General features: G+C 38.2%; 2 protein-coding genes across 3 annotated transcripts; both read left to right on the top strand.

Annotated features, from left to right (window-relative positions):
- The first annotated feature begins 3127 nt into the window (after positions 1-3127).
- ier3ip1 (immediate early response 3 interacting protein 1) lies at positions 3128-6398 on the top strand. 2 transcript variants are annotated; one of them, XR_011784680.2, is made up of 4 exons: positions 3128-3241; positions 3956-4057; positions 4657-5808; positions 5851-6398. XR_011784680.2 is itself a non-coding variant. In XM_071900581.2 (3 exons), the coding sequence occupies exons 1-3, from the start codon at positions 3151-3153 to the stop codon at positions 4710-4712; spliced, it is 249 nt and encodes an 82-aa protein (XP_071756682.1). In that variant the 5' UTR covers positions 3128-3150; the 3' UTR covers positions 4713-6398. The 2 variants fall into 2 exon arrangements, 1 of the variants encoding a protein (XP_071756682.1); XM_071900581.2 differs by having other exon boundaries at positions 4657-6398.
- A 3554-nt stretch (positions 6399-9952) lies between these two features.
- Positions 9953-18371, top strand: hdhd2 (haloacid dehalogenase-like hydrolase domain containing 2). The gene is made up of 10 exons (XM_071900580.2): positions 9953-9980; positions 11530-11617; positions 12449-12557; positions 12847-12949; positions 13253-13358; positions 13802-13886; positions 15147-15312; positions 16029-16079; positions 17027-17090; positions 17860-18371. Exons 3-10 carry the CDS (start codon positions 12457-12459, stop codon positions 17961-17963), a joined length of 780 nt encoding a protein of 259 aa, XP_071756681.1. The 5' UTR covers positions 9953-9980; positions 11530-11617; positions 12449-12456; the 3' UTR covers positions 17964-18371.
- The last annotated feature ends 119 nt before the right edge of the window (positions 18372-18490 follow it).

Raw genomic sequence — 18490 nt, 5'->3', positions numbered from 1 at the left:
ATAATTGACATACATAATAGTCACACTGACCGTGGAGACACACTAACGTGGTGTCGTTTTCAAACATTAAACTGTTACGAATTCATAACATTATGCAGTTAGAGTAAATCAAGCAAATTTCTGGCTGCATTAGAACAACAATTTTCAGCTGTTTCTCCTCTGAGCTGTTTCCTTGCCACATTACTCAAATTTTTTTTGTCATGACTCTACCAAATTTAGCCTGATAATCTAAAGCCAGACCAGGGTCAAATAGTACGTGCAAATACTATTTATGGTTTGCTTTAACTTATGTAGGTGCTAGTTTGGACAACAATTCAATTTATTCCTCTTTTCTGTGACAGACAACTTGACATTGAATTGTCCTGGTGCGGTAAACGTTCCCGATCTGACAGTCCAAGCTAGTTGAAAAAAAATACCTAATAATTATCTGTAACTACTATTTGACCCAGGTCTGGTACAAGCTTACAATATTTTTTCACCCAACCTCACACTGGCTTTGATGACATAGCATATCAATATGACAAACCTTTGACTACCAAACTCTCTAAACCCATTTTAGTCTTCATGTGACTCCATATGACCCAACCTAGTCTTTTCAAAACACTGAACTAGAATATGACACTAATGTTGGGTGTTTTGTCTTGTCTTCACAGGCTCAGTCAAGAAACCAGATCTAGGAGGGGGAAAACCACCGGGGTTTCTGTGAATATCCCAGGAAAAAAAAAAAAACAACAAAAAAAATCACATGAAAACTGACAAAGAGAAAAGAAGGAGAGAGAGACAGACACACAAAGGAATGTGAACTGTAAATATATAAATTCCTAAATTAAAGACCCAAGGATCAAATTTAAGCTTTCTGGGGACTAAGGTGTTTTGGCTGCTACTTCCATACCATCTCTGTTACGAATCCTCCGCTTTAATTCGGTCTAGGAAGGACGAGTTTGGCCCAGCTCAGACTGACAAAACTTTTGTCCCTGTAAAGACTTATTCCAAAGCTTTCCTCTCACTGGTTCCGGCTGATTCCCCAGTTAACTGCAACGGTTACTAACCGGGACAGAAAGTGGCAGCAGGAGGGAGCTGTGACTTCAAGTGAAACTAAACTCTTCCTCTTCTTCTTGCTGCCCTTACTGCAGTCAGACTCTAAGCTTTACCCACACAGGACCAAAGTGAGCACGGCTCTTCTTGCCCTCTGCCCAACTTTTACCTTTTCTAAAGCCCTTGAAGAGGATGGAGAACTCAGTCGTAGACCGGCTTTAGTGAACTCTGAACTTTCTAAAAGAATGCGAGAAGAAGAGAGTCACAGATGTAAGACTGTGTGTACAATCCGTGGCTCTGGATCTCAGACTGCTGTTCGCCCCAACTGTACATACACAAGACTCTGGACGAGGAAGGACTTTCACACGGAGATCGTTGCTGTTGTTGTTGTTGTTGCTGTGGCATCACCAGACGAGAAACACACAAACCTTTATTTATTGTCAGATCCTCCTCATCATGTCCAAATTGTGTTTATTGACCAAAACAAACTACCAAATAAACACAAACCTGATCAATCATCACTGAAGATATGTTGGTGGTGGCTTGATGTTCCCAAGCTCATTATTTTAGATGAAAATGCCAGATGAAGAACAAGGAATGTCTTCTTTGGAAAAAGGAGCATAGGGCATCTTGGGGTTCGGGTTATAAACCTAATGGTGCAATACAAACTGTGTTGATACAGGGTGGAATTACGAAAAAAAAAAAAGAGGGTTCACACGATATACATTAAACTAAATAAACCCCAAAATGCTCTTCAGTGGAACTGAGCCTGTATCTGTGGTGTTTCGGTGTGATTTCTGAACGTACAAAAACTTACAGTAAAAGGTAAAATGCAGATGTTGCTGCATCATCCTTGCAAGTGATACAAAAGTATGTTTTTTAACCTTTATGCAGGGAAAGCTGAGCATAAACGCTCTTTTATAGCACTGCCTCCATATCCATACAGTTACACATAAACACAGCTGGTCCAAGGATTCGAACCAACAACCTTTGGGCTACTACCGCCGAATCTGAAAGTATATTACTGAATCTTTACTTTTAAAATGTGTTTGAGCTTTTGGCAAAAGGTGTATTGTCAGAACTGACAATTAAAATGAATTAAAAGGGCGATTCCACGTTTTTGCCTCCCATCCAAAAGACTGTCCGGCCGAGAGGAACAAAGACTGAACTTTTTCAGTGTTGTATATTTACTTGTACATTAAGACTCCTGACTATAAAATGTCATATGTGAGAATACTGAACTCACAGTCGATCTATATGTGTTTGTTTGTCTGTTCATTTGAGTATCAGGGCCGAGACCCTGGCTGTGAATATATTATTTATTATCATGTAAAAAAGAAAAGAAAAGAAAGGGACATGATGATGATGATGATGATGATGATGCAAGTGAAGATGCAGTCACGTTTGTCAAAGAGAGATGAAAAGTGAGAACTCACCCTCCCCTCCTTGAATGAAATGAATGGATAAATTTGTCATTTACTGAAAAAAAGAATAATGTTATCATTATAAACAGTTAATGCAAATGTATTTAAATATGTTCTTGTAGTTTCTCTACTATTTATGTGGATAAATAAAAAGTCTATACAATAATCATAAAATGTGTTAATGATTATTCACTCTTCATTGAAATCCTATTGGAACATAGGGCAATATTTCCCTTTTAAATAATAAATTAAGGGTTTAATTTCACACACTTTTAATATATTCTCACTTTGAATACTTAATAATGATTATTTATGTCGCTTTTCTATATTTTAATGTTACAGAAAACCTAGAGCTTTTACACGTCAACACATCTTTTGTTGATGTGTTGTAACTGAAAGAAACGACATTTTAGCGCCTCTATTGGTGATTAAATGGAAAACTTAAGTGCTAAAACAGCCCACTGAACACATTTAGCTTTATTTTAAACTAACTTTATTTCGGCTGTCAAAATTTCTTCATAGCGTCAATGATGGCATTTTGCTCAGTTTCCCAGATGACAAAATGATAGCTGTCTTTACGACATTAGACTTTACTTTTTGGTGCCAGGCAGGCGCACGACATCCGCCGCCAGTTTACGGCATCCTGCATCAGTGAGTGGGAGTGGTGGAAGAAGAAGAAGAAGTTGCCAGCATGGCGTTTACCCTGTACTCTCTCATCCAAACCGCTATTTTATGCACAAATGCCATCGCTGTCTTGCACGAGGAGCGGTTTCTCAGCAAGAGTAAGTGTTTTCCGTTATATTTACAAAGTAAACATCGTGAGGTTTTTCGAAATAACAGTTTACATCAAGCTAGCAGCAGCTTTAGTATGAAGACTAGACTCTCTGCTGTGATGTTTGGCTGCAGTGGATGGGCTGTTACACTGAGATTAAGGCAGAAAAAATGAGTTTCTTCATGTGTAATGTGTAATAATTTCTATTTATAGACTAGTTCATCAGAAGGTTATTACCAAGCTAAATAGGTAGATTTAGTTTGGTATGTTCACTGTTTGTGTCCCTTTTCTCTTACAAACATACATAACGTTACTCTATCTTATCTATCTATCTGTCTATTCATATCTATCTTATCTCCTATCTCATTTTCTTATTTTCTACTTTCTCTCCCCTGACTCCTCTCTTTTTTTCTCCCTCTCTTCATTTTCTCCCCCCAATTGTTTTTTGTTTTTTTTTAATCATGAAAGCCTTTCTGTAATCTTTGGCTTTTATTTCACTTTATCTTTGGTGCCTTTTCTGTTTTTATTTATTCCTGTTGTTTTATCTGAATGCCTGGACAATTTTTACTATTCTGTTTTTGTTGTTTTTGTTTTGTTTTGAGCTTTGTCATTGTTTCAGTTTGTACTTTTCTTGTCTGTGAAGCACTCTGTAACTTGTAAAATGTATGAATGTAAAGTTTATCATTATCTACCTCCTTTCTCCTCTCTCCACCTCTCCCTGCAGTCGGATGGGGTGTGGATCAGGGAGTCGGAGGGTTTGGAGACGATCCAGGAATCAAAGCCCAGATCCTCAATCTGATCCGCTCTGTTCGGACCGTCATGAGAGGTGAGAGAGGCAGGAGTTTCTGGATGGATGGATGGATGGATGGATGGGGCTGGGCAATAATTCAATATCATCTTTCAGTGGAATCATATCGTGATAATATGATGATTTTTCTGTCTAAATTGATAACAAGCAAATTTTATTTAAAAACTAGAAATACTATTTGAAAATGTCAGTTTTGTTTGGCATCACACCTAACATTACCATGCAGTTCAATGGGATGAACATTCATTTGATTATTTAACATGTGATGCTGCATAAGTGAGCCACATTGTGATATATTGATATGAAAAAATCTTTATGATTATCATAATATTGATTTCATATCGCCCAGCCCTAATAGATAGATAGATAGATTGATGGATATATAGATAGATACAGTAGATACTTTGTCTTTGCTTTGACTTTATTAATTCATGCTTGCAGTAAAGTATACTGCAAAACTAACCCTAACCCAGTTGTTAGTTTTAATTCTGTTGCTAATTTGACAGTTGTATTAAGTGACACACACTTGTAGAAAAAAAAGTCACAAAAATAACAAATTCACAATCGGCCAAATATCGACATTAATTTTCTATCATCTTTTTTCCTTATTTTCCCAGTGCCTTTAATAATAGTGAACTCAGCCTGCATCGTCCTGTTGTTGCTGTTTGGTTGACAGTTGGCCCGGTTACACCGAGCGCCAACATGGAGCCAGAGGACAGACACATGTGCCAAGGAACAACCACACACACACACACACACACACACACACACACTGTACATACACACACAGTCACATAAACAGATGGAACAGAAAATAACACACTATCCATAAGGACTGAACTGTCTGCATCGAGCACCGGGACTTTTTTCCTTTCCAGCAGGGTGGGAAACTTTTTCTTCCTCTGACCACAACAGCAGAGGAAATGGAAAAGAAAAAAAGAAATCACCCTCTGAACAGCGGACGATCACATGCAGAAACAGCTGGTGGAAAAGGAGAATTCACCGGCTGCTGCTTATTTCCCACCCTGCTTGTTCTTCTTGTCATAATCACACTTTCAGTTTTAATATTTCACGCTCGATGAATCTCTGCTCGTCCCAGAATTAGTTTTGTGTTTGTCTTCGCTTCACTTCCACGTGTCGTTACAGACACACCGAAGGGAATCTGTTTTACATTATGATATGTGTCATATGTTTTATTATAACATTAAGATGGAGACACTTGTTACTGTTGCACCTGCTAGACTGATTTGGGAAAAAAAATACTGTGTTGATATCGCTCAGGGAGGGAAATGTCAGCAGCTCACAACTTGAGATTTTCAGACTGGGCAAGTGTACAAAATTTCTCTCAGTAGCCAGGATTTGAATTGGTGCTAATGGATAAAGTTTGGAGAAATCAAGTCACTGATACTGCTAAAAATATTAACTTTCATCCTTGGGTGTTGTATGTGTTATGTTTTTCTGTGTGATGTTACAAGGCGTCATCACACGCACATTTAAGTAGCTGCCGGGCCGAGAGTCTTCATCTGGTCATTTCAGAGTAAACACACTTCCTCTCATGTATATATACTGAACAGCAACATGTAAAGTTTTGGTCCCATGTTTCATGAGTTAAAATATCCCATTAATTTTCCATGTAAAGCTTATTTCTCTTAAATCACAACTTTGTTTACATCCCTGTTAGTGAGCATGTCTCCTTTGCCCAGAATTTCTCTCTGATGATTTTCTTATATGAACTGTAACCAAGTAAAATCTTTATATTTTTGTTCAGTGTATTATTTCAATAGAACGGAAGTCATGTGATTTATTTTCAGATCACGCAACTTCCGTTGTATTGATACTGGGAGATTGGAAAATGCAGTTTATTGTGCGGGCTCTTCCTCCCTTCATAATAATGTAACGTGACAGTACTGGGGGGAGGAGGGGAGATTCAGGATTTGTCGAAACTTTGTGGGAGAAGCTTTCGCTAAACAGGTCTGTCTCTCCTCTGATGGACCTGAAGGAGTTGGAAAAGAGAAGCATCCATGACTTCTTGTTTTCTTTTCTCGCTCTGTGGTTTTACTCTTTTGTACACAGAGTCCAGTGAGGGAAAGTCGCAGCTTACTCTGTATTTCACGGGGACAAACTAGAGCGAAATTTACAGTAGGTGGAAGAAGTATTTTTCTTAGTAATCATCACTACATATTCAAGTGTAAAATTGTTCTGTGATTTATTGTTTTTTGTAAGAATTTAAACTTTGAGGGTCGGAGGTACAGTTTGTCTTCTGGGTTAAATGTTTACAGTGTAAATTATATTGTCAAACACAACTCAAAAACTAAGTCACTTTGTCTCATTTACATGTTAGAATACTCCCGAATACTGTCTCAATGATATCTGTGATGTTATCATGAAATAAAAAAAATAAATTTGATTAAATTCTGTTTATGGTCTTAATCGTCTCTTTCTCCAAGCGTGGCAGCAGAGGAAAAAGAAAAAGTGCCTAGTAAATACAAGAATGTGCTTGTTCACTTTTGTTGTGTCTTTGGCAGATGTGGGGACTCGAGTCACATGACTTGGACTCGAGTCACAGTTTTAATTGCTTGAGACTTGACTTGATGCATGAAGAAAAGACCTGAGACTTGACTTGGGTTCTACTGACGTTGACTTGTACTTTGATGACTTGAAAAGGTTTCTAAAGTCTTGACTTGAGATCTTGTGTTTGTGTAAATGACTTAGATTGAAAGTGATGAGATTTGTTCCAGCGGACGACTGGAGATATTTAGTTTTCTTTAAGATATTAAATTGATACTGGACTCTTGATTTATTCTGACTTGACTTGCTGTTCTACATTTAGACTTGAGACTTGACTTGAGACTTGTGCCTGAAGACTTGAGACTGACTTGGGACTCGAACAAAGTTGACTTGGTCACACCTTTCTGATATTGACATGTTTCCCCTCAGCTCCTGTCTGTCCGGACCAGAATCCCCCTCTGTCTGCTCATCCGCTTCATTAATAATCCCCATATGTTCTGAATTATGAATTATCACTGTTTAACGCTGTATAGTTTTGATGCTAAACACACAGCTGGGAGAGAGAGGGAGAGGAGAGAGAGAGAGAGAGAGGGAGGGAGAGAGAGGATCTGCTGGAATTAGAAGCATATGTTTATCAGGGAGATTTACATGGTAAAGCCAGTTTGATCTACGATTAGTCCGATGTTAGCTGGGGGTTCAGGGGGGGGTTGAAATCCTGTAATCGATCAGCTGCTGTACTGTGTGTGTATCACTGTGTGTGTGTGTGTGTGTGTGTGTGTGCGCTTCACAGGTCAGGATTTGTGGCGATTGGGTTTCTGATTTCTCAGTGATACATCATGTAAGAGTGTGTTTAGGAGGTTTGGAGGATTTCCAGGGGTTATTTTGTGTGTGTGTGTGTGTGTGTGTGTGTGTGTGCGTGTGTGTCTGTGTGTGTGTTTCAATTCCCCTTCATTTTCATTGAAGATTTACAGTTTTGGTGCTTTTCTCCCATTTGTATACATTAATGTAATTGAGAAATCCACCATGTTTCTATTTATTCCTGTTCCCCACCATGAAAATCTGACACCTACTCCAAAAAAAAAAATGCATTAACACTTCTACAGACAGAATACTCTGTATATTAAACCTAATTAATAATTAAACATAATTAATAATGAACTTGATGAGACTCTTCAAATCTAAAATGAAAAAACTGTAATTTTTCATTGAGTAAAGCCTTGTGGTTTGAGAGAATCTGCAAGTAGCTTCATCAGACCGGAGCACGGAGTTTGAAGCGTTACATGTTCAGGTGTTAATAAAATCACACAACTTGCAGGGTGCAGACTCTATTTTTGTTTCTATGCTTTCTATTCTATGCGGTGAGATTGGGATTTACTTGTGTTTGGTAAATATAGTGATGTGCTTGTTCACTTTTGTTGTGTTTGTGGACAAACTGACATATTTCCCTCCGTTCATGTCTATACGGACCAGAATCCTCTTCTCCCTGATGGTTAGAGAGACTGTCTGTAATCTAAAGCAGTGATTCTCAACCATTTTCATATCAAGGACCCCTAATTTAGTCCACATTAGGGCCATGGACCCCCATATGATGAGATTTTGTCTCTCAAACCCAAATCTGAGTATATTTGTATTGTTAGATATGATTTTGTCCAGAATTCCATGACTATCTGTATTGTAGGTAGAGAGATAACAGAGAAACTATGATCAGAACAGTCATTCTTCTACATTCTCTAATTGTTTTAACTTCTAGTGAATTAAATAATGGTGAAGTTTAACAATTGATCAATTTGCTGGGGATCCCCTGGAACCCCCTCAAGGACCCCTGGTGGTCCCCAGACCCCACGTTGAGAACCACTGACCTAATGGTCACAGGTTCAAAGTGTCCTACTGAACCTTTACCTGCTCTGTCTTTCTAAATCACTCTGGATTAAATCGTCCTGCTACAGTAAACACCAGAATGTGAAGGTAAGACAGGTTGTGTAAAATGCAGAAGTTGTTTTCATTGATTTTAAGTCCATTCATCTGTAGCAAAGACTATTCCTCTCATGCTCAGTGCTAGAAACTGTTAACAAAGCCTCATAAAAATGATCTGGGTTCATTCTCATTTCAAACAAAAGTGAAAACTATAATCTTAAAGAAATAAGTTAAGAATCCTTACATGTACAACCCAGTCTACGGTGAGTTCAGAGTTCAATTATTTGCGAAGTAAAATGACAGAACACAAAGAAAAGAAGAAATAAAAGACTGTACAGGTGAGTTAAAACAAAAGAAAAACATCCAAGGGCATTATAAAAACATCTCACATCAACTGAAGCAAATAAATAAACAAAATTGAGATGTCAAACAAATACACAACAGAAATTGTATTACAACAATACTCAACAAGCAGGTAAACAGTGTAAAAAAATGCAACAACAACAACTTTGCTCTCTTCAGAAACCAGTTGTCTTATCATCAGACACATTTCCAGCACTGTGCATGTTAATGTGCATTAAGTGTCAATGTTGGATCCCTGAATAATATCAAAATGTTGCCCATCAGTGGTTATGTTTCAGATAATTTACATGTATAGTCGTGGTGTAGAATTGTTTTATTCCAAGAAAGTGTAGATGCTTATTTTTTTATAACTCCATGAAAGATACAGTTTTATTCCAAAATATGGGAAACAATCATTACCAAAAATTCACTTATCTATAATCATCCACTGTGTAAAAGTGTAATTTCGTGCCATCAATCATTTTGTTCAGTGTCAGCTTTTTCATGTGGTGGATATTTCATTTAGGAATTGAAATTCTTCATTTTTTCACAGATGTTGATTTAATGTGAAATATACTTCACAGTTCATCAAGCATTTATTTGTCAGATAAAGAAACATTTATAGAGTAAAATCATTTTCAGTAAACGCCCTACGATAGATGCAACATCGTGTTTTCCACAGATATTGTTTGAGGTCAAATACACTTTACAGTTCCAAAATATTTATGTAAAAGAAACAAAAACACACTGAGCGACACTGTTATTCACTATGCGGCAGTATAACATGAAAAGAGGATTTTGGTTTTTATGGTTTTGATAATTCCTCCCACCATATTAAATCTATCTGAATGCCCTAAAAGACGCTAATGCGATACATCTGTTAGTTGTTATTGGGACACATATGTTTTTTACTGTAATGAGTGATTAAGTGGTTAAGGAAAACCCTCTTAAATGATTATCGGAGAATAATTCAGAGAGAAAGAGAGAGTGATTCTAAAAATATGTTTTCTACAATAGGCTGTGGTTTAAAAAAAAAAAATCCCAGAATGAGGGAAAAACATGAACAGTTACAGAGTCTGAGCTGAAGGAGGCAGCACTGAAAACAGACAACAGTCTCCACACCAACGAAGAAGAAAACGTCAACAACATACAGGAAGCAGGAGAGAAGCTGCTGCAGGTGGGTTGTCTGCTCCTTTTCTAAATATATGATAAACGTTTGCAATTCCTCTGTTATGTGCAGAGGAAAACCCGAAGCATGATCCATTTTTTGGAGAAATATCTCTCTTGGTATTTTATTTTTTATCAGTAATGAATGAAGTTATGAGGCAGGATAGAAAGTTGCAGCAACCAGCTAATGGCAACCAGCTGCCTGTTTCCATTCATTTCTGCAACAAACTGTCAGTGCCTGATGATGATGATGATGATGATGATGATGACTCACAGAAAGTTAGTACTGATGTCAAAACACGTATCTGGCCTGTAGTGTGTCTTCTGTTTGAATTGGACATGTCAAAAATACTTAATGTCAAAAATAACTAAAGTAATCCTATAGTACTTAAGTTTGAGAAAGATACACTTTACAAATACCTCAGCAAATTATGAATGTTATAGTGATATCATAAAAAAATTGCATAAATCTTGATAAAGTCACCATAAGCTCACTATTAATTGCCCCATAGGAATAATACAGAAATATCATAGACATATTATAGTAATACTATAGAAGATAAAGAATACCATTATGTACAATAAGGTCACTGTAAACACACTATTGACTACCAGAAACGCATAAATCCCTATAGGAATATTAAAGAAATATCAAAGATATATTGTAGTGATACTATAGGATGTTAAAAACCTAAATAAATACCACAAAGTACAATGACACCACTATAAACTCTAATGGTAATACTGAGTACCACAGACACACTGTAAGTCCCTACAGGAATATTATAGTGATGCTATAAGAGATTAAAAAGTACCATAAAGTGCATTAAAGTCACTATAAACTCACTTTTGAGTACCACAGACACACTGTAAGTCCCTATTCACAGTATGATGTCGCATACATTTCCTACCAGTACTACACACACACCATATACACAGCTCATTGGCTGCGGCTGCCATTTGATTACAATCACCTGTTCATTTATTACAATCACCTGTTATTTTCCTACCAAGATGGCTGTGTGGTGATGTAACAGAGTACTATGAATAGGAATATTATAGGAATATTACAGTGATACTATAAATACTACTTTAAAGTCACTATAAACTCACTTTGAATACCACAGACACACTGTAATTCCCTATAGTTATAGGAATTGGTTTTGTTGTTGTTAGGGACTTCAACTATAGGCGAATTAAAGGCCCCGTTTCCACACACACACACACACACACACACTCTCTCTCTCTCTCTCTCTTTAACACACACACACACACACACACACACACTGACAGCTCTGCCCTGTATTTGTGTTAGATAAGCTCGCTCTCAGCTTGGCATCTCTCTGTAAGCCCAGTTCCTCTTCCATGACATTACCTACAGGCTGTGTGTGTGTGTGTGTGTGTGTATTTAAGCTATTTTGGGGTGGGTAGTAAGAGCATTAATTGCACCCTCACATTGATAACTACATGACAGAAATCCAAGCATGTCTAAATAATAGCGGATCGCTCAATCTGAAATAAAACACCAATAAAACACAATCCTAAAATCTGTGTTCCAGGCAGGGAAGCAGAAACTCTCGGACCAAACCAGTCAGTAATCCTCTCAGCTCGTCCGGCTCCGCTGCTCCTGTGGGTTTGAACAACGCAGTAATCGTCCAAATTCTGCCACTACCGATGTGAATTATGATTATGAAAAGTGTAATCTTTAAAAGAATGAATTATTATGAAAGAATAAGCTTTTTTAAACTGCGTAAAGCCCCATTTACAGCGGACCTCGGTCATATTTAGTGATTTGGAAAAACAGATAGGTCCATAATCAGAGACTGCAATCCAACCGGCTCTTATCTAACCACAAAGGGTGGGGCAGGGCTTTAAAATGTTCTGTTTTTATTTTTATTTTTTTTATTTAATTTAATTTTTTAACCTCTTTTATTAATTGTGTTTTCTAACTTTTCTCTCCTTTAATGCTTTTATTCTTTCTTGTTTTTATGCTCTTTGGAAAGCACTGTGTAAACTTTGCTTTAAGAGAAGTTTTTTTGTGTATTTTTATTATTTAGCTATCAGATGCCCCTTGAAACTAGCCGATGCAGGAAAATGATGCTAACCAAAAACACCTGGGATGAGGATTGTTCGGACTAGAGTGGTGAAATTAGAGCTGTAATGATTAGTCGATTATTCAATTAGTCGATCGTCAGGAAATTAATTAGAATTTTGATAATCAATTAATCGTTTCAGTCATTTACCAAGTAAAAACATCAAACATTTGCTGGTTACACCTTCACAAATGCTAAGATTTGCTGCTTTTCCCCAAATTCATATCATTATTAAATGAATACTGAATGAAAATAAAAAAAACTCATTTTAATGCCAGGTGTAACTGGGGTGTGAGTGTCTTTGAGTTTGTGTGTTTGAGACAGAGCTTTATCACGTGTGTTTCAGTTGGCTCATCTGTCACGTTCATCATCTCTCCCTCTCCAGGCTTCCTCATGGCGGGCAGGCGGGCGCTGAAGGCCGTGCTCATCGACCTGAGCGGGACGCTGCATGTGGAGGACACAGCGGTGCCGGGAGCGCAGGAGGCTCTGAACAGGTACAGTCCCTAAACCTGCCTTTCCCCATCCCAGCCGCTGCAGCAGGGTTCAAACCATCTGCCATGGAGCGCTGAGAGTCTAACGGCGGATCCCAAAGCTCCAAAAATCACTCCTCTTTCCTGCCAGGAAATTAATATTAGTGCTGCCATGTTGCTTGCTGACAGTTTTGTGTGTGCATGTGTGTGTTCCTGTACCTCTGTCTTTGTGAGAATCAATTTGAGTCTAAAACCTTCACAGTGAAGTGAAGTCATTTTGGCCGGTGTTGTCTTGGGGTCTTGGTGCTGTCAGGTTACGCCAGGCGTCTGTAGCAGTGAAGTTTGTGACAAACACAACCAAGGAGTGCAAGAGGAACTTACTGGAGCGGCTGCAGCGTCTCAACTTTGACCTCCAGGTAAAACACATCCCTGCTTCTCTGGCTGGTGAGTTAGTCCACACTGCCACAGTGGAAATAACCAGCCATCATTTGGAGTTTCTATTCTAATTTAAAAATGAACTGGTAAGATAATGAAAGTGAACTGGTGACTTGTGATTTACCTGCTAATGTGGCTGATGGACAAAAAAGTTAGTTTGCTGCCTCATTCTTTACTATAATGCAAATGGAAGGGGAAAATAATAACTTCATTATTGCAGTTTTATTAAATGCTGATAGCAATGAAATTACCAGAAAATAAAAAAAATTACGTTTACCCTGCAGGAGAGAGAGATCTTCACCTCCCTGAGTGCAGCGAGGAATCTGCTGGAGCAGAAACAACACAGACCGCTGCTGCTGGTGGAGGACAGCGCACTGGAGGACTTCACTGGTGAGGAGCTGTGAGTGTGTGTGTGTGTGTGTGTGTGTGTGTGTGTGTGTGTGTGTGTGTGTGTGTGTGTGTGTGTGTACCAAACGTCTTCACAAGGATAGAAGGATGAGGACAAAGTGAAGACATTTTCCTACTCCTCCTATGTCAGGATTAAGGCTTGGGTTTAGGGTAAAACTAGAGTTAGACACTAAAGTTAGTTTAGGATTAGAATTTGGGTTTTGGGTTGAGATTATAATTAGGATTAAGTTTAGGTTAGTTTAGGGTTAGTTTAGGGTTTGGACTTGGGTTCGATGTTAAGGTCAAGGGATAGGGAATGAATGTAGTCAATAAATGTCCTATAGAATAGTATAGTAAACCATGTCAGTAAGCCATGAATTAGTATCTTGTTCTCATTATTATAATCACTATGTCTGTCTGTGTGTCTTGTCTCCCTCTGTCTGCAGGAATAGACACATCAGATCCCAACGCCGTCGTCGTCGGCCTCGCTCCTGACCACTTCAACTACCAGACTCTCAACAAGGCTTTCAGGTAGTACATGGTGAACATGTCACCTTGTTGGGCAGATCAGTGTAGTTTTGAATGCTGGATTGAAGCGGTGAGATGCGTAATTTCCCCAAGTTTCCTCAAAATCATATCAGTGGTGTCTGAGATTTTGCGCATTACACATGAACGAGCGAACAAATGACGTAGCGCTCCCCACTTGGGCTTCGGGAGTTTCGTCAAAATCCAATCATTAGCATCTGAGATCATTGGCGTCCGATCCATAGTCTGTCCTCTGATTTCATCATGGAGGACAACGAACCTGATGAAGACCGATTCACGTAAAGTTTAATGAGTTTTAAAAGGACGCTCCACACTCTGACAGGTTTTATATAATGTGAAGAATCCAAAGCCACAGTCTGTAGTGTTTCTAGCTAATATAGGGAACATGAATCAGCTGAATTTAATTTATGTCTGACTTTTTTCTTGTTTGCCTTATTGTGAGGTTATTTGTTATCGCCTTAAATGTGCATTAACTAATCTATTGACCTCTACCAGTAGGAATTGCACCCACCCCTTGAATTACGGTGCTTTGTAATTTTAGATGGTATTTTGTGGCATTTTTGCCTTTATTGGACAGATCAAAGTAGAGAGAGACAGGAAGGACTGAGGGAGAGAGAGAGAGAGATGGATGACATGTGACAAAGGTCGCAGGCCGGATTCAAATCCAGGATGTCAAATCACATTTTCACAAGTAGACAAGTAAGCTGAGATCCAACAGGAACATCTAGTGAAGAGGAAATGTGTCAGTATATCACTATGCAAAGCACTGTAACAATGACACTGCTTTGTCATTTGCTTGTTTGAACAAAATGTCTTGTGGCGTCGGCCGGTCGCTCGTAGCACCGTCCTCCATCTCTGAACAGCTGGAAATGCCAGTAGATGAAGGAAAGGATATTGGAAGAGTCTTGAAACTCCAGTGGGTGGGGAGGTTCTGTTCCAAAACAGAGTACAGGTCAGAAAGTCAGAAATCTCAGCACCTGGTCAAGTAATCATTGAATCATTGGTATTGATTAACATTCCTATCAACCCACTGCATATATATTATGGTCATTTTATGCTGTGGGGCTGTAAAATCATACTTATTGCACCTTTAATGGCATGTGAAGCACTGTAACCCTGTTTTGAAAAATGCTATAGAAACTTTATTTGTCCTCTTTTTTCTAATACTTCTTTCTCCTTATTATTATCAGTATTATTGTTATTATTATTACCTATATCCTGCTAATCCTCTGTATTTCTCCCCAGACTGATTCTGGACGGCGCTCCTCTCATTGCCATCCATAAGGCTCGGTATTATAAACGTAAAGACGGTTTGGCCCTCGGCCCCGGGCCGTTCGTGACGGGACTGGAGTACGCCACCGACTGCAAAGCTACTGTAGTGGGAAAGCCTGAACAGACATTTTTCACACAGGTGAGAAATTAATCATATACTTATTTTACTTGAGTAGGCAGAGAGAAGAGGCCTCGAGGCAGCATATAGTCACTAGAACATACTTTTCCTCGAGAAAATGTGTGGGCTAGCTGTAAGCAGCTGGAAGTATAAGAACACCTAACATTTAAATGGTTGCTAGGGTGTTTCTAGGTGGTTGCTAGGGTCTAATAGGTGGAAAAGATTAAAAACACAGTTGAAGGGTTTCATTTCAAAATGCTTGATATGCATTTAAGAGAAATTTTGCTTCCTAAATTTCATCAGTCAATATTTTAAAAATGCAGATGATTTTATCCTCAAAAACATAAATGTTTTATAGGTAAAAGTCTTAAAATGATGCCTAACTTTAGTAGTTACCCATAATGGACTTAACTTTGATACCAGCCATCATTTTTATTGTATTGAGTATGTGTTTTCAAATGGTGGATATCTCATTTTCCAATGAAACTCTGCAATTATACATTTATATATTAGAAATCTATATTTCATGTCCCATAAACCACCTCACGACCCTCCAAAGCAGCTGTGGGCTCCTTTTTGAGAGTCAGATCTACTGGTTTGCTGACACTTATCTCTAAAAAGTTGACTTTAACAAAGGGTTTTGATGGATTACATTCATGAAACCCATAGTCATGAAACTTGATTAACCTCCAAACGAAGCCTCACTTCCCATTTAATTGTTTGTCTCCTCTTCACAGGCTCTGGCTGAATTAGGATGTAGCCCCAATGAAGCTGTCATGATAGGAGATGTAAGTATAATGCTAATTATACTTAATTAACTGCCAGCTAATTAAGGTTAATTGCTGGCATTTAGCTGAGAGAGACTTATAGTGACTGAGCAGGGAGGGGTTCATTTCACGCTCAAGGACAGGACACGTGGCTGGTGTGGGAATCGAACCTGCGACCCTGTTGCACTGGTGCAACAGTTACATGTAACAGAAATTTTGGTAGCCCTTTAAATTACAGGCCATTAACATAATGTCATAATGACTGGAAATAACTAAGTAATATCCAAGTAAAATAGATGAAATAACTTTTTATAGCATAAGAATGACTGGTAACTACTGAGTAAGATATAAGTAAAAGCTGATTTTTACCTTTCTGGGGTTTCTGTTGTTTTCTGTTTTTATTTGTGTAGAGTTGGTATGGAGTACATTTGTATACCCATGTGAATATTATACATAGTCAGTACTGGCATCTCTAAAAAATATAATATATAATATTGTGTGTATTCTACATTATAAGCAAATGAAGCCCTAATGAAAAAACAGAGATGTCGTCACTTTCTGTAATGACTGTCCTCCCCTCTGTGGAAGATACATCAGTAGAGATACTGCAGGAGCTTTCTTCCTTTCTGAACTAGTTTAAGCTTTAAAACTCTGCAGTAGTTCTACTTATCTAATACAATTAGTGGTAAAACACTGCTGGTTGCATTCATTGCATGAAAATGTGCAAGCATGGATTCTCAGGGGAAAAAAAACTCAAATGATGTCTCTTAAGATGATTTCCAGGCTAACAACTCTGTAATTATTCAGTAAACCATATGAGCCGTTTAGCCTCATTGACTTCCATACGATGCAACAACAACAACTGACGTACCACAGGAGAGATAAAGAGTTACAAGGCTGTCTGTGACTGTCATGGCTGTGTTCATAGTTCCTGTTTTGATTCATGCCCCGCTGCTGTTTTCCTACAGGACGCCAGAGATGATGTGGGCGGGGCTCAGAACGCAGGAATGCTGGGTATTCTGGTCAGAACGGGTGAGTTGAGAAACGGTCCTCTCCCCCTCTCTCTCCTCCTCCTCCTCCAGTTTCATCACTTTTCTACCCCATTCTCTCTCACTTCTCTTTCCTGAACTGAAGCTCTCCTCCCTTCGTTCCTCTTCCTCCTCCCTTCATCTTCCTCTTCCAGTGTCACGTCTTTCACTGTACATTTCATGGTACATTCCCCTGGTTCATATGCCATTAACTTCATTTACATACATCTAATTAATTCCTCAACAGAACTAATTCCAAGAGTTTGATTCCAAAATTAGATTGATATCCACCATTTGAAAAAGTGGCAAATGCTAAACGACTGATGTCACAAAATGAAAACACTTTTTCAAGGACAGCAGGTAACTTACGGCCTTGGATGACAAAGTGAAAACAGAATGGATTCATAGCATTTTGGAAAGTAATTCTTCATTTACTCTTACTCTTACAAATGAGCAGACATCATGTTAACACCTTGACCAAACTACAGTAAGCTGACCGGCTCCAATGCAGTGAAGATTTCAAGTGATTTCCTCAAACACATAAACAGTTACTTGATAACTTGGTAATAAGTTGATAATAAATACGTTTTGGGGATTCATGTAAGAGCGAGAGAGACATGTCTACATATTTTAGTCAGCTTTAATTATTGTCATTGACTTTGGAATTGTTTCTGAATAGCGCTACAGTATACAAATAAAGTTGGTGACAATTATGATATTATGATGTGATTGATATGATTATTGTTGTTGTGGTTAATCTTCTCTCCTCTCAGGTAAATACAGAGCAGGAGACGAGAATAAAATCAACCCTCCTCCCCACCTGACATGTGACAGTTTCCCCGACGCTGTGGAACACATCCTGAAGACTCTGCTGTAACTGCAACTAACAACTACACACACCAAACTACACACACCTCCAAACCCTTAACAAGTTTTTAAATTGTACAGGAACAGCTGTGTATCCTTACTGGATCTCCTACTGTGCGGCCATGGTACAATATCAGTGTTATATTAGTGGAGGGATGGTAAATAATGATTACAATAAGTTATTAAATAATTCTCTTAAACCTATGATAGATTTTATTGAAAATGGGGGGGAAAATAACCATCCGACCGTCCCTTTAAATTGAACTAACCGTCCCATGTTAATTGCTCACAAACTACAAGTCTTTCCATCTCAGTCCAGTGTGATTGTGAAAATTATAAAATGTGTATTTATGTGTCAGCAATCCTGTTTTGTCATTAGATCATGATGTATGAAATTATGTTTGAATAAAAAAAAAAATGAAGCTACAAGAATACAATAAATGACATTGATGATAAATTAAAAAAAAAGAAGATAATTCAGCTGCTTTGTCTTTTTTAATTATTTTATTGTACTTATCATTTTATAGATGAGCTACA

This window comes from Centroberyx gerrardi, chromosome 2 (assembly GCF_048128805.1).
Source record: "Centroberyx gerrardi isolate f3 chromosome 2, fCenGer3.hap1.cur.20231027, whole genome shotgun sequence".
NCBI lineage: Eukaryota > Metazoa > Chordata > Actinopteri > Beryciformes > Berycidae > Centroberyx > Centroberyx gerrardi.
This window is presented reverse-complemented; position numbering and strand designations above follow the sequence as displayed.

Coding starts and splice junctions, on each gene's coding strand:
- ier3ip1 (XM_071900581.2), top strand. CDS start 3,151: ATGGCGTTTACCCTGTACTCTCTCATCCAAACCGCTATTTTATGCACA. Junction 3,242..3,955: donor GGAGCGGTTTCTCAGCAAGA/GTAAGTGTTTTC, acceptor CTCTCCCTGCAG/TCGGATGGGGTGTGGATCAG. Junction 4,058..4,656: donor TGTTCGGACCGTCATGAGAG/GTGAGAGAGGCA, acceptor TTATTTTCCCAG/TGCCTTTAATAATAGTGAAC.
- hdhd2 (XM_071900580.2), top strand. CDS start 12,457: ATGGCGGGCAGGCGGGCGCTGAAGGCCGTGCTCATCGACCTGAGCGGG. Junction 13,359..13,801: donor CGCACTGGAGGACTTCACTG/GTGAGGAGCTGT, acceptor CTCTGTCTGCAG/GAATAGACACATCAGATCCC. Junction 17,091..17,859: donor GGGTATTCTGGTCAGAACGG/GTGAGTTGAGAA, acceptor CTCTCCTCTCAG/GTAAATACAGAGCAGGAGAC.